This window comes from Oncorhynchus kisutch, unplaced genomic scaffold, assembly GCF_002021735.2.
Source record: "Oncorhynchus kisutch isolate 150728-3 unplaced genomic scaffold, Okis_V2 Okis01b-Okis20b_hom, whole genome shotgun sequence".
Classification (NCBI taxonomy): domain Eukaryota; kingdom Metazoa; phylum Chordata; class Actinopteri; order Salmoniformes; family Salmonidae; genus Oncorhynchus; species Oncorhynchus kisutch.
In genome coordinates this window covers 13,190,840-13,206,437 of record NW_022261978.1, presented here as the reverse complement: position 1 = coordinate 13,206,437, position 15,598 = coordinate 13,190,840, and the positions used below count along the sequence as shown (strand labels likewise).

Genomic DNA, 15,598 nt, shown 5'->3' with positions numbered 1-15,598 from the left:
GAGAGGGGAGGGGGAGGGGAGAGAGAGGAGAGAGAGGAGGGGGAAGAGAGGGGAGGAGGGGAGGGGGAGAGAGAGGGGAGGGGAGAGAGGGGGAGAGAGAGGGGAGGGGAGAGAGAGGGGAGGGGAGAGAGGGGAGAGAGAGGGGAGAGAGATGGAGAGAGAAGGAAGAGAGGAAGAGAGAGGAGAGAGAAAGGGACAGAGAGAGGGGAGAGAGAGGAGAGAGAGAGGGGAGAGAAGGGAGAGAGAGAGAGGAGAACAGAAAGGAGGAGACAGAGACACACAGACAGAGACAGAAGCACATTGTAAATAGAGAGCCCAACACCTTGTCAAAATCAAATAGCTAGAGAATACATGAACAATGTCCTCTAACCACTAGGCTACCCTGCCTCTAACCACTAGGCTACCCTGCCTCTAACCACTAGGCTACCTAAGTAGCCCCAGTTAGAGAATACATGAACGATGTCCTCTAACCACTAGGCTACCCTGCCTCTAACCACTAGGCTACCCTGCCTCTAACCACTAGGCTACCTAAGTAGCCCCAGTTAGAGAATACATGAACGATGTCCTCTAACCACTAGGCTACCCTGCCTCTAACCACTAGGCTACCCTGCCTCTAACCACTAGGCTACCTAGTAGCCCCCAGTTAGAGAATACATGAACCAATGTCCTCTAACCACTAGGCTACCCCTGCCTCTAACCACTAGGCTACCCTGCCTCTAACCACTAGGCTACCTAGTAGCCCCAGTTAAAGAATACATGAACGATGTCCTCTAACCACTAGGCTACCCTGCCTCTAACCACTAGGCTACCCTGCCTCTAACCACTAGGCTACCCTGCCTCTAACCACTAGGCTACCCTGCCTCTAACCACTAGGCTACCTAGTAGCCCCAGTTTAGAGGAATACATGAACAATGTACAGTCAAAGTCATTCACACCCCTCGACTTTCTCCACATATTGAAAACCTACAGCTCAGCGTTCAACACCGTAGTGCCCATGAAGCTAAGGACCCTGGGACTAAACACCTCCCTCCGTGTTGTATTCAGCATTTCACTGTAAGGTCTACTACACCTGTTGTATTCAGCATTTCACTGTAAGGTCTACTACACCTGTTGTATTCAGCATTTCACTGTGAGGTCTACTACATCTGTTGTATTCAGCATTTCACTGTAAGGTCTACTACACCTGTTGTATTCAGCATTTCACTGTAAGGTCTACCTACACCTGTTGTATTCAGCATTTCACTGTGAGGTCTACTACACCTGTTGTATTCAGCACAGGTGGACAAATACAATTTGATTTGAGACGCGTGCAGACTCGTTATAACTTCAGCTTGAAGCACAACGTGATTTGTCTCTCTAAGAGGACGTAGTGTTGTTAAAAATTATAGGAAATAATTAGTATTTTGTTCATGTCGTGAAGCTCGAAATCTGTCTGAGAATATCACAACATGATGAAACCATAATGGTTGGACTCGCCAGACGGGTCACCGTTCATCTGCCGCCACACCATTGGCTGGTACAGAGCAAGAGGAAATCTATTCTTTATCTGGATTGGCCAGAAAACGTGACATCACTCCCTATGCAAATCTGGGTTCTGAAACCTGACACTTCAAGGAAGCTCCGCTGAGAGTGGAAGCAGAGACGAGACGGACGAGGCTTTCTGACATTATATAAGGCACAGGACCCTACAGCGTTTACACAGCGCTTTGCACACCTAAAGGTCCGTGTGGAACCCACAGCCGCTCGAAGTACCCCATGTAGTGGACTTGACATGTGTAATTGATGTATTTGTGCTAGAAGAGATACCTGGTCTTTGTCTTGGAACTTCTCCACCGGGCCAAACTGCAGCAGACCCATGAAAATCAGACGCTGCATGCTGTCATGGAAACTAAAGATGTACTTCCTGGATGATAGACAGAAACAGGAAATATATCAACGACACTTCCTGTTATGGCTTCTTCTGATTGGACGATGCAAAGAGGGTCTTTACGTGAGCGTTTGGAATTGGGTGACAGAAATAAATGAACAAATCACGTCACCCCATTTGTGGGTATTTAACTAGTGTGTGTATATTTAACTAGTGTGTGTGTGTATATTTAACTAGTGTGTGTGTGTGTATTTAACTAGTGTGTGTGTGGGTATTTAACTAGTGTGTGTGTGTGTATTTAACTAGTGTGTGTGTGTGTATTTAACTAGTGTGTGTGGGTATTTAACTAGTGTGTGTGTGTGTATTTAACTAGTGTGTGTGTGGGTATTTAACTAGTGTGTGTGTGTGTATTTAACTAGTGTGTGTGGGTATTTAACTAGTGTGTGGGTATTTAACTAGTGTGTGTGTGTATTTAACTAGTGTGTGTGTGTGTATTTAACTAGTGTGTGTGTGGGTATTTAACTAGTGTGTGTGTGTGTATTTAACTAGTGTGTGTGTATATTTAACTAGTGTGTGTGTGTATATTTAACTAGTGTGTGTGTATATTTAACTAGTGTGTGTGGGTATTTAATAGTGTGTTTGTATATTTACTAGTGTGTGTGTGTATATTTACTAGTGTGTGGGTATTTAACTAGGGTGTGTATATTTAACTAGTGTGTGTGTATATTTAACTAGTGTGTGTGTATATTAACTAGTGTGGTGTATATTTAACTAGTGTGTGTGGGTATTTAACTAGTGGTGTGTTGGGTATTTAACTAGTGTGTTGTGTTGGTATTTAACTAGTGTGTGTGTGGGTATTTAACTAGTGTGTGTGTGTATTTAACTAGTGTGTGTGTGTATTTAACTAGTGTGTGTGGGTATTTAACTAGTGTGTGTGGGTATTTAACTAGTGTGTGTGTGTATTTAAGCTAGTGTGTGTGTGTATTTAACTAGTGTGTGTGTATATTTAACTAGTGTGTGTGTATATTAACTAGTGTTGTGTGTATATTTAACTAGTGTGTGTGGGTATTTAACTAGTGTGTGTGTATATTTAACTAGTGTGTGTGTATATTTTAACTAGTGTGTGTGTATATTTAACTAGTGTGTGTGGGTATTTTACTAGTGTGTGTGTGGGTATTTAACTAGTGTGTGTGTGGGTATTTAACTAGTGTGTGTGTGTATTTAACTAGTGTGTGTGGGTATTTAACTAGTGTGTGTGTGTATTTAAACTAGTGTGTGTGTATATTTAACTAGTGGTGTGTGTATTTAAACTAGTGTGTGTGTATATTTAACTAGTGTGTGTGTGTATTTAACTAGTGTGTGTGTATATTTAACTAGTGTGTGTTATATTAACTAGTGTGTGTGTATATTAACTAGTGTGTGTGTGGTATTTAACTAGTGGTGTGTGGATATGTAAACTAGTGTGTGTGTATATTTAACTAGTGTGTGTGTGGTATTTAACTAGTGTGTGTGTGGGTATTTAACTAGTGTGTGTGGGTATTTAACTAGTGTGTGTATATTTAACTAGTGTGTGTGTATATTTAACTAGTGTGTGTGTGTATTTAACTAGTGTGTGTGTATATTTAACTAGTGTGTGTGTATATTTAACTAGTGTGTGTGTGTATATTTAACTAGTGTGTGGTATTTAACTAGTGTGTGTGTATATTTAACTAGTGTGTGTGTGTATATTTAACTAGTGTGTGGGTATTTAACTAGTGTGTGTGTATATTTAACTAGTGTGTGTGTATATTTAACTAGTGTGTGTGCGTGTATTTAACTAGTGTGTGTGTATATTTAACTAGTGTGTGTGTGTATATTTAACTAGTGTGTGTGTATATTTAACTAGTGTGTGTGGTATTTAACTAGTGTGTGTGTATATTTAACTAGTGTGTGTGTATATTTAACTAGTGTGTGGTGTTATTTAACTAGTGTGTGTGTATATTTAACTAGTGTGTGTGTGTATATTTAACTAGTGTGTGTGTGGGTATTTAACTAGTGTGTGTGTGTATTTAACTAGTGTGTGGTGTATATTTAACTAGTGTGTGTGGGTATTTAACTAGTGTGTGTGTGTATATTTAACTAGTGTGTGTGGTATATTTAACTAGTGTGTGTGTATTTAACTAGTGTGGTGTGTATATTTAAACTAGTGTGTGTGTATATTTAACTAGTGTGTGTGTGTGTATTTAACTAGTGTGTGTGTATATTTAACTAGTGTGTGTGTGTTATTTAACTAGTGTGTGTGTATATTTAACTAGTGTTGTTGTGGGTATATTTAACTAGTGTGTGTGTGTATATTTAACTAGTGTGTGTGTAATTTAACTAGTGTGTGTGTATATTTAACTAGTGTGTGTGTATATTTAACTAGTGTGTGTGTATATTTAACTAGTGTGTGTGTAGTATTTAAACTAGTGTGTGTGGGTATTTAACTAGTGTGTGTGGGTATTAACTAGTGTGTGTGTTGGTATTTTAACTAGTGTGTGTGTGGGTATTTAACTAGTGTGTGTGTATATTTAACTAGTGTGTGTGTGTATATTTAACTAGTGTGTGTGTATATTTAAACTAGTGTGTGTGTATATTTAACCTAGTGTGTGTGTGTGTATTTAACTAGTGTGTGTGTGTGTATTTAACTAGTGTGTGTGTGTATATTTAACTAGTGTGTGTGTGTATTTAACTAGTGTGTGTGTATATTTAACTAGTGTGTGTGTATATTTAACTAGTGTGTGTGTATTTAACTAGTGTGTGTGTATTTAACTAGTGTGTGTGTATATTTAACTAGTGTTGTGTGTGTATTTAACTAGTGTGTGTGTATATTTAACTAGTGTGTGTGTGTATTTAACTAGTGTGTGTGTATATTTAACTAGTGTGTGTGTATATTTAACTAGTGTGTGGGTATTTAACTAGTGTGTGTGGGTATTTAACTAGTGTGTGTGTGGGTATTTAACTAGTATGTGTGTGGGTATTTAACTAGTGTGTGTGGGTATTTAACTAGTGTGTGTGTATATTTAACTAGTGTGTGTGTGTATTTAACTAGTGTGTGTGTATATTTAACTAGTGTGTGTGTGTATATTTAACTAGTGTGTGTGTATATTAACTAGTGTGTGTGTATATTTAACTAGTGTGTGTGTATATTTAACTAGTGTGTGTGTATATTTAACTAGTGTGTGGGTATTTAACTAGTGTGTGTGGGTATTTAACTAGTGTGTGTGTATATTTAACTAGTGTGTGTGTATATTTAACTAGTGTGTGTGTATATTTAACTAGTGTGTGTGTGTATATTTAACTAGTGTGTGTGTATATTTAACTAGTGTGTGTGTATATTTAACTAGTGTGTGTGTATATTTAACTAGTGTGTGTGTATATTTAACTAGTGTGTGTGTATATTTAACTAGTGTGTGGGTATTTAACTAGTGTGTGTGGGTATTTAACTAGTGTGTGTGTATATTTAACTAGTGTGTGTGTATATTTAACTAGTGTGTGTGTATATTTAACTAGTGTGTGTGTGTATTTAACTAGTGTGTGTGGGTATTTAACTAGTGTGTGTGTATATTTAACTAGTGTGTGTGTGTATTTAACTAGTGTGTGTGTATATTTAACTAGTGTGTGGGTATTTAACTAGTGTGTGTGTATATTTAACTAGTGTGTGTGTATATTTAACTAGTGTGTGTGTATTTAACTAGTGTGTGTGGTATTTAACTAGTGTGTGTGTGGGTATTTAACTAGTGTGTGGGTATTTAACTAGTGTGTGTGTATATTTAACTAGTGTGTGTGTATATTTAACTAGTGTGTGTGGGTATTTAACTAGTGTGTGTGTATATTTAACTAGTGTGTGTGTGTATTTAACTAGTGTGTGTGTATATGTAACTAGTGTGTGTGTATATGTAACTAGTGTGTGTCACCGTTTGTGCAGTAGTTGGGTCTTCATCCTAGAAGGCAGGAACCTGATGAGGTAGTGCTGCTTCACTGGGTCGTTCAGATACTCCTCCAAGCCATCCACCTAACACACAGAGACAGAGACCACACAGAGACAGAGAGACACAGAGACAGGAGACACACCAGAGACAGAGAGACAGAGAGACACAGAGACAGAGAGACACACAGAGACAGAGACACACAGAGACAGAGAGACAGAGAGACACAGAGACAGAGACACACAGAGACAGAGAGACAGAGAGACACAGAGACAGAGAGACAGAGAGACACAGAGACAGAGACACACAGAGACAGAGAGACAGAGACACACAGAGACAGAGAGACAGAGACACACAGAGACAGAGGACACACAGAGACACACAGAGACAGAGACACACAGAGACAGAGACACACAGAGACACACAGAGACAGAGAGACAGAGAGACAGAGACATACAGAGACAGAGAGACAGAGACACACAGAGACAGAGAGACACAGAGACACACAGAGACACACAGAGACACACAGAGACAGAGAGACAGACAGAGACAGAGAGACAGAGACACACAGAGACAGAGAGACACACAGAGACAGAGACACACAGAGACAGAGAGACAGAGACACACAGAGACAGAGAGAAGAGAGACACAGAGGACAGAGAGACAGAGACACACAGAGACAGAGAGACACACAGAGACAGAGAGACAGAGAGACAGAGACACACAGAGACAGAGACACACAGAGACAGAGACACACAGAGACACACAGAGACAGAGAGACAGAGACACACAGAGACAGAGAGACAGAGACACACAGAGACAGAGAGACAGAGACACACAGAGACAGAGAGACACACAGAGACAGAGACACACAGAGACAGAGAGACAGAGACACACAGAGACAGAGAGACAGAGAACACACAGAGACAGAGAGACAGAGACACACAGAGACAGAGAGACAGAGACACACAGAGACACCAGAGACAGAGAGACAGAGGACACACAGAGACAGAGAGACAGAGACACACAGAGACAGAGAGACAGAGACACAGTGACACAGAGACACACAGAGACACACAGAGACAGGAGACAGAGACACACAGAGACAGAGAGACACACCGAGACAGACACAGAGACACACAGAGACACAAAGAGACACAGAGACGGAGAGACACAGAGACAGAGAGACACAGAGACAGAGAGACACAGAGACAGAGAGACAGAGACACAGAGAGAGACACAGAGACAGAGAGAGACAGACACACAGAGACAGAGAGACACAGAGACAGAGAGACGCACAGAGACAGTGAGACACAGACACACAGAGACAGTGAGACACAAGACACACAGAGGACAGTGAGACACAGAGACAGAGAGACAGAGACACACAGAGACAGAGAGACAGAGACACCACAGAGACAGACACAGAGACACACAGAGACAGAGAGACAGAGGACACACAGAGACAGAGAGACAGAGACACAGAGTGAGACACAGAGACAGAGACACAGAGTGAGACACAGAGACAGAGACACACACAGAGACAGAGAGAGACAGAGACAGACACATAGAGAGACAGAGACCGAGAGAGAGACACACACACACAGAGAGACAGAGAAAGAGACAGACAGAGAGAGACAAAGAGAGAGAGAGAGACAGAGAGAGAGAGACAGAGAGAGAGAGAGACAGATTAAGTAAGAGGTGGCACTACTGTTTGAAAAATGTGTGGTGTGTACTGTGCAGCCGGAGTGCGTGTGAGAGAGTGGTGTGTGTGTGTGTGTTGTGCAGCCGGTGTGTGTGCTGTGCAGGCGGTGTGTGTGTGTGAGAGTGTGTGTGTGTACTGTGCAGGCGGTGTGTGTGTTAGAGAGTGTGTGTGTGTTAGAGAGTGTGTGTGTGTGTGTGTGTGTGTGTGTGTGTGTGTGTGTGTGTGTGTGTGTGTGTGTGTGTGTGTGAATGTGTACCTTGAAGGATATCTGTATAATCTGAATGTAGATGGAGAGAGGCAGACAGAGAACAACATCAGAGGTCAGGGCCCAGCCTGGACCAAACTCTCTGTGGACCGGAGCCGGGGGGATGAACCTCCTCCAAGACACCTCATCTACATAGACTAGAGAGAGGAGGAGGGGGGAGAGAGGAGGGGGGAGAGGAGAGGGAGAGGGAGGAGAGGGGGGGGGAGAGGAGGGAGAGGGGGGGGGGGGGAGGAGGGAGAGGGGGGAGAGGAGGGAGAGGAGGTTAGCATTCATTCACATATTATAGTAACAATAACAGGGGAGGTTAGCATTCATTCACATATTATAGTAACCAATAACAGGGGAGGTTAGCATTCATTCACATATATAGTAACCAATAACAGAGGAGGTTAGCATTCATTCACATTATTATAGTAACCAATAACAGGGGAGGTTAGCATTCATTCACATATTATAGCACCAAAACAGGAAATGTACCTTTCATGTCAGGATCATGTCCGACATCTGTCAGATTGATCACGTCCTGCCCTTCCTCCGCCAACGATGACATCACTTCCGGGTCAGGGGTCAGGCCTGGCTGTCCCTCTGTGGAGGCGGGGTCACTTACTGCAGCGTTGTCAGTGGGTGGGCTCTGGGTGTCGGGGAGGTCCGAGTTCTGGGGATTGGGGGAGTCTGTGTTTCGGGGGTTGAGGTGGGAGGTCTGAGTTCTGGGGATTGGGGGAGTCTGTGTTTCGGGGGGTTGAGGTGGGGAGGTCTGAGTTCTGGGGATTGGGGGAGTCTGTGTTTCGGGGGGTTGAAGTGGGGAGGTCTGAGTTCTGGGGATTGGGGGAGTCTGTGATTCGGGGGGTTGAAGTGGGGAGGTCTGAGTTCTGGGGATTGGGGTGGTCTGTGTTTCGGGGGGTTGAAGTGGGGAGGTCTGTGTGTTCAGAGCTAGAAGGTTGGGTGTCGTCAGGGTGTGTAGTTTGGGGTAGTGAGGGGTTACTGGGGGTGGTGGGGTAGGTAGTCTGGACACCAGGGTTATCAGTGGGGAGGACGATAGAGCTGGAGGTGTTGTGGAGGTCAGGGGGAGTGGGGGTAGAGGGGTGTCTCAGGGGGTGTCCGTAGACCAGATACCTAGGAAGACATTTGATCAATGATAAATATTGATATGGTTTTAAGTGTTTTTCTGACTTCATTAATTTTGTAACTAACCCCCTTACGTTGCCCAGTACACACTGTGTGGCATGAAATACTGGTTAAGGGTACTAAATCCAAAATACTATATTTATCCGACAAAGAGAAAAGTAGCTCGACTCTGGGACTAGTTAAGGGTAATACTGACTCTGGGACGAGTTAAGGGTAATACTGACTCTGGGACGAGTTAAGGGTACTACTGACTCTGGGACGAGTTAAGGGTACTACTGACTCTGGGACGAGTTAAGGGTACTACTGACTCTGGGACGAGTTAAGGGTACTACTGACTCTGGGACGAGTTAAGGGTACTACTGACTCTGGGACGAGTTAAGGGTACTACTGACTCTGGGACTAGTTAAGGGTACTACTGACTCTGGGACGAGTTAAGGGTACTACTGACTCTGGGACGAGTTAAGGGTACTACTGACTCTGGGACGAGTTAAGGGTACTACTGACTCTGGGACGAGTTAAGGGTACTACTGACTCTGGGACGAGTTAAGGGTACTACTGACTCTGGGACGAGTTAAGGGTACTACTGACTCTGGGACGAGTTAAGGGTACTACTGACTCTGGGACTAGTTAAGGGTACTACTGACTCTGGGACTAGTTAAGGGTACTACTGACTCTGGGACTAGTTAAGGGTAATACTGACTCTGGGACTAGTTAAGGGTAATACTGACTCTGGGACTAGTTAAGGGTAATACTGACTCTGGGACTAGTTAAGGGTAATACTGACTCTGGGACTAGTTAAGGGTAATACTGACTCTGGGACTAGTTAAGGGTAATACTGACTCTGGGACTAGTTAAGGGTAATACTGACTCTGGGACTAGTTAAGGGTAATACTGACTCTGGACTAGTTAAGGGTAATACTGACTCTGGGACTAGTTAAGGGTAATACTGACTCGGACTAGTTAAGGGTAATACTGACTCGGACTAGTTAAGGGTAATACTGACTCTGGGACTAGTTAAGGGTAATACTGACTCTGGGACTAGTTAAGGGTAATACTGACTCTGGGACTAGTTTAAGGGTAATACTGACTCTGGGACTAGTTAAGGGTAATACTGACTCTGGGACTAGTTAAGGGTAATACTGACTCTGGGACTAGTTAAGGGTAATACTGACTCTGGGACTAGTTAAGGGTAATACTGACTCTGGGACTAGTTAAGGGTAATACTGACTCTGGACTAGTTAAGGGTAATACTGACTCTGGGACTAGTTAAGGGTAATACGGACTCTGGGACTAGTTAAGGGTAATACGGACTCTGGGACTAGTTAAGGGTAATACGGACTCTGGGACTAGTTAAGGGTAATACGGACTCTGGGACTAGTTAAGGGTACTACGGACTCTGGGACTAGTTAAGGGTACTACTGACTCTGGGACTAGTTAAGGGTACTACTGACTCTGGGACTAGTTAAGGGTACTACTGACTCTGGGACTAGTTAAGGGTACTACTGACTCTGGGACTAGTTAAGGGTACTACTGACTCTGGGACTAGTTAAGGGTACTACTGACTCTGGGACTAGTTAAGGGTACTACTGACTCTGGGACTAGTTAAGGGTACTACTGACTCTGGGACTAGTTAAGGGTACTACTGACTCTGGGACTAGTTAAGGGTACTACTGACTCTGGACTAGTTAAGGGTACTACTGACTCTGGGACTAGTTAAGGGTACTACTGACTCTGGGACTAGTTAAGGTACTACTGACTCTGGGACTAGTTAAGGGTACTACTGACTCTGGACTAGTTAAGGTACTACTGACTCTGGGACTAGTTAAGGGTACTACTGACTCTGGACTAGTTAAGGGTACTACTGACTCTGGGACTAGTTAAGGGTACTACTGACTCTGGGACTAGTTAAGGGTACTACTGACTCTGGGACTAGTTAAGGGTACTACTGACTCTGGGACTAGTTAAGGGTACTACTGACTCTGGGACTAGTTAAGGGTACTACTGACTCTGGACTAGTTAAGGGTACTACTGACTCTGGGACTAGTTAAGGGTACTACTGACTCTGGGACTAGTTAAGGGTACTACTGACTCTGGGACTAGTTAAGGGTACTACTGACTCTGGGACGAGTTAAGGGTACTACTGACTCTGGACGAGTTAAGGGTACTACTGACTCTGGGACGAGTTAAGGGTACTACTGACTCTGGGACGAGTTAAGGGTACTACTGACTCTGGGACGAGTTAAGGGTACTACTGACTCTGGGACGAGTTAAGGGTACTACTGACTCTGGGACGAGTTAAGGGTACTACTGACTCTGGGACGAGTTAGGGTACTACTGACTCTGGACGAGTTAAGGGTATACTGACTCTGGACGAGTTAAGGGTACTACTGACTCCTGGGACGAGTTAAGGGTACTACTGACTCTGGGACGAGTTAAGGGTACTACTGACTCTGGACGAGTTAAGGGTACTACTGACTCTGGGACGAGTTAAGGGTACTACTGACTCTGGGACGAGATTAAGGGTGACTACTACTCTGGGAACGAAGTTTAAGGGTACTACTGACTCTGGGACGAGTTAAGGGTACTACTGACTCTGGGACGAGTTAAGGGTACTACTGACTCTGGACGAGTTAAGGGTACTACTGACTCTGGGACGAGTTAAGGGTACTACGACGTAACCTGACTCTGGGAACGAGTTAAGGGTACTACTGACTCTGGGACGAGTTAAGGGTACTACTGACTCTGGGACGAGTTAAGGGTACTACTGACTCTGGGACGAGTTAAGGGTACTACTGACTCTGGGACGAGTTAAGGGTACTACTGACTCTGGGACGAGTTAAGGGTACTACTGACTCTGGGACGAGTTAAGGGTACTACTGACTCTGGGACGAGTTAAGGGTACTACTGACTCTGGGACGAGTTAAGGTACTACTGACTCTGGGACGAGTTAAGGGTACTACTGACTCTGGGACGAGTTAAGGGTACTACTGACTCTGGGACGAGTTAAGGTACTACTGACTCTGGGACGAGTTAAGGGTACTACTGACTCTGGACGAGTTAAGGGTACTACTGACTCTGGGACGAGTTAAGGGTACTACTGACTCTGGACGAGTTAAAGGGTACTACTGACTCTGGGACGAGTTAAGGTACTACTGACTCTGGGACGAGTTAAGGGTACTACTGACTCTGGGACGAGTTAAGGGTACTACTGACTCTGGGACGAGTTAAGGGTACTACTGACTCTGGGACGAGTTAAGGGTACTACTGACTCTGGGACGAGTTAAGGTACTACTGACTCTGGGACGAGTTAAGGGTACTACTGACTCTGGGACGAGTTAAGGGTACTACTGACTCTGGGACGAGTTAGGGTAACTACTGACTCTGGGACGAGTTAAGGGTACTACTGACTCTGGGACGAGTTAAGGGTACTACTGACTCTGGGACGAGTTAAGGGTACTACTGACTCTGGGACGAGTTAAGGGTACTACTGACTCTGGGACGAGTTAAGGGTACTACTGGACTCTGGGACGAGTTAATTAAGGGTACTACTGACTCTGGGACGAGTTAAGGGTACTACTGACTCTGGGACGAAGTTAAGGGTACTACTGACTCTGGGACGAGTTAAGGGTACTACTGACTCTGGGACGAGTTAAGGGTACTACTGACTCTGGGACGAGTTAAGGGTACTACTGATCTGGACGAGTTAAGGGTACTACTGACTCTGGGACGAGTTAAGGGTACTACTGACTCTGGGACGAGTTAAGGGTACTACTGACTCTGGGTACGTTAGTGGGGTTGGGTCAGTTACGGTACTACTGACTCTGGGACGAGTTAAGGGTACTACTGACTCTGGGACGAGTTAAGGGTACTACTGACTCTGGACGAGTTAAGGGTACTACTGACTCTGGGACTAGTTAAGGGTACTACTGACTCTGGGACTAGTTAAGGGTACTACTGACTCTGGACTAGTTAAGGGTAATACTGACTCTGGGACTAGTTAAGGGTAATACTGACTCTGGGACTAGTTAAGGGTAATACTGACTCTGGGACTAGTTAAGGGTACTACTGACTCTGGGACTAGTTAAGGGTACTACGACTCTGGGACTAGTTAAGGGTACTACTGACTCTGGGACTAGTTAAGGGTACTACTGACTCTGGGACTAGTTAAGGGTACTACTGACTCTGGGACTAGTTAGTTTAAGGGTAATACTGACTCTGGGACTAGTTAGTTTAAGGGTAATACTGACTCTGGGACTAGTTAAGGTAATACTGACTCTGGGACTAGTTAAGGGTAATACTGACTCTGGGACTAGTTAAGGGTAATACTGACTCTGGGACTAGTTAAGGGTAATACTGACTCTGGGACTAGTTAAGGGTAATACTGACTCTGGGACTAGTTAAGGGTAATACTGACTCTGGGACTAGTTAAGGGTAATACTGACTCTGGGACTAGTTAAGGGTAATACTGACTCTGGGACTAGTTAAGGGTAATACTGACTCTGGGACTAGTTAAGGGTACTACTGACTCTGGGACGAGTTAAGGGTACTACTGACTCTGGGACGAGTTAAGGGTACTACTGACTCTGGGACGAGTTAAGGGTACTACTGACTCTGGGACGAGTTAAGGGTACTACTGACTCTGGGACGAGTTAAGGGTACTACTGACTCTGGGACGAGTTAAGGGTACTACTGACTCTGGGACGAGTTAAGGGTACTACTGACTCTGGGACGAGTTAAGGGTACTACTGACTCTGGGACTAGTTAAGGGTACTACTGACTCTGGGACGAGTTAAGGGTACTACTGACTCTGGGACTAGTTAAGGGTACTACTGACTCTGGGACTAGTTAGTTTAAGGGTAATACTGACTCTGGGACTAGTTAGTTTAAGGGTAATACTGACTGTGGGACTAGTTAAGGGTAATACTGACTGTGGGACTAGTTAAGGGTAATACTGACTCTGGGACTAGTTAAGGGTAATACTGACTCCGGGACTAGTTAAGGGTACTACTGACTCCGGGACTAGTTAAGGGTACTACTGACTCCGGGACTAGTTAAGGGTACTACTGACTCCGGGACTAGTTAAGGGTACTACTGACTCCGGGACTAGTTAAGGGTACTACTGACTCCGGGACTAGTTAAGGGTAATACTGACTCTGGGACTAGTTAAGGGTAATACTGACTCTGGGACTAGTTAAGGGTAATACTGACTCTGGGACTAGTTTAGGGTACTACTGACTCTGGGACTAGTTTAGGGTACTACTGACTCTGGGACTAGTTTAGGGTACTACTGACTCTGGGACTAGTTTAGGGTAATACTGACTCCGGGACTAGTTAAGGTACTACTGACTCCGGGATTAGTTAAGGGTACTACTGACTCCGGGATTAGTTAAGGGTACTACTGACTCCGGGACTAGTTAAGGGTACTACTGACTCCGGGACTAGTTAAGGGTACTACTGACTCCGGGACTAGTTAAGGTACTACTGACTCCGGGACTAGTTAAGGGTACTACTGACTCCGGGACTAGTTAAGGGTACTACTGACTCCGGGACTAGTTAAGGGTACTACTGACTCCGGGACTAGTTAAGGGTACTACTGACTCCGGGACTAGTTAAGGGTACTACTGACTCCGGGACTAGTTAAGGGTACTACTGACTCCGGGACTAGTTAAGGGTACTACTGACTCCGGGACTAGTTAAGGGTACTACTGACTGTGGGACTAGTTAGTTTAAGGGTAATACTGACTCTGGGACTAGTTAGTTTAAGGGTAATGCTGACTGTGGGACTAGTTAGTTTAAGGGTAATACTGACTGTGGGACTTGTTAGTTTAAGGGTAATACTTACTGACTGTGGGACTAGTTAGTTTAAAGGTAATACTGACTGTGAGACTAGTTAGTTTAAGGGTAATACTGACTGTGGGACTAGTTAGTTTAATGGTAATACTGGTGCGTACCACAAGAAGGTGTGTGTCAGTCTCAGACGAGGCATCTTAGGCTGGTACCCCAAAGACCTGCTGAGACCTGGGACTGGGGGGAGACAGAGAGAGACTTGAGACCTGGGACTGGGGGGAGACAGAGAGAGAGAGAGACTTGAGACATGGGACTGGGGGGAGACAGAGAGAGAGAGACTTGAGACCTGGGACTGGGGGGGGACAGAGAGAGAGAGAGACTTGAGACCTGGGACTGGGGGGGACAGAGAGAGAGAGAGACTTGAGACCTGGGACTGGGGGGGACAGAGAGAGAGAGAGATTTGAGACCTGGGACTGGGGGGGAGACAGAGAGAGACTTGAGACCTGGGACTGGGGGGAGATAGAGAGAGACTTGAGACCTGGGACTGGGGGGGAGACAGAGAGAGACTTGAGACCTGGGACTGGGGGGGACAGAGAGAGAGAGAGACTTGAGACCTGGGACTGGGGGGGGGAGACAGAGAGAGAGACTTGAACAGTCACGTTCCAGGTAGCAGGGTAACAACCCTCTCAGCTACTGAACAGTCACGTTCCAGGGTAACAACCCTCTCAGCTACTGAACAGTCACGTTCCAGGGTAACAACCCTCTCAGCTACTGAACAGTCAGGTTCCAGGGTAACAACCATCTCAGCCACTGAACAGTCACGTTCCAGGTAGCAGGGTAACAACCCTCTCAGCTACTGAACAGTCACGTTCCAGGGTAACAACCCTCTCAGCTACTGAACA

The 15,598-nt window shown here is 44.8% G+C and overlaps 1 protein-coding gene across 1 annotated transcript in view; it reads right to left on the bottom strand.

The window, feature by feature from the left end:
• LOC116358849 (general transcription factor 3C polypeptide 1-like) overlaps positions 1-15,598 on the bottom strand; it is an 83,834-nt gene that overhangs the window by 46,325 nt on the left and 21,911 nt on the right. Inside the window, 6 exon segments of the mRNA XM_031811092.1 lie at positions 1,552-1,903; positions 5,803-5,900; positions 7,776-7,921; positions 8,262-8,403; positions 8,405-8,897; positions 14,861-14,933. Coding sequence (XP_031666952.1) covers positions 1,552-1,903; positions 5,803-5,900; positions 7,776-7,921; positions 8,262-8,403; positions 8,405-8,897; positions 14,861-14,933 — 1,304 coding nt within the window.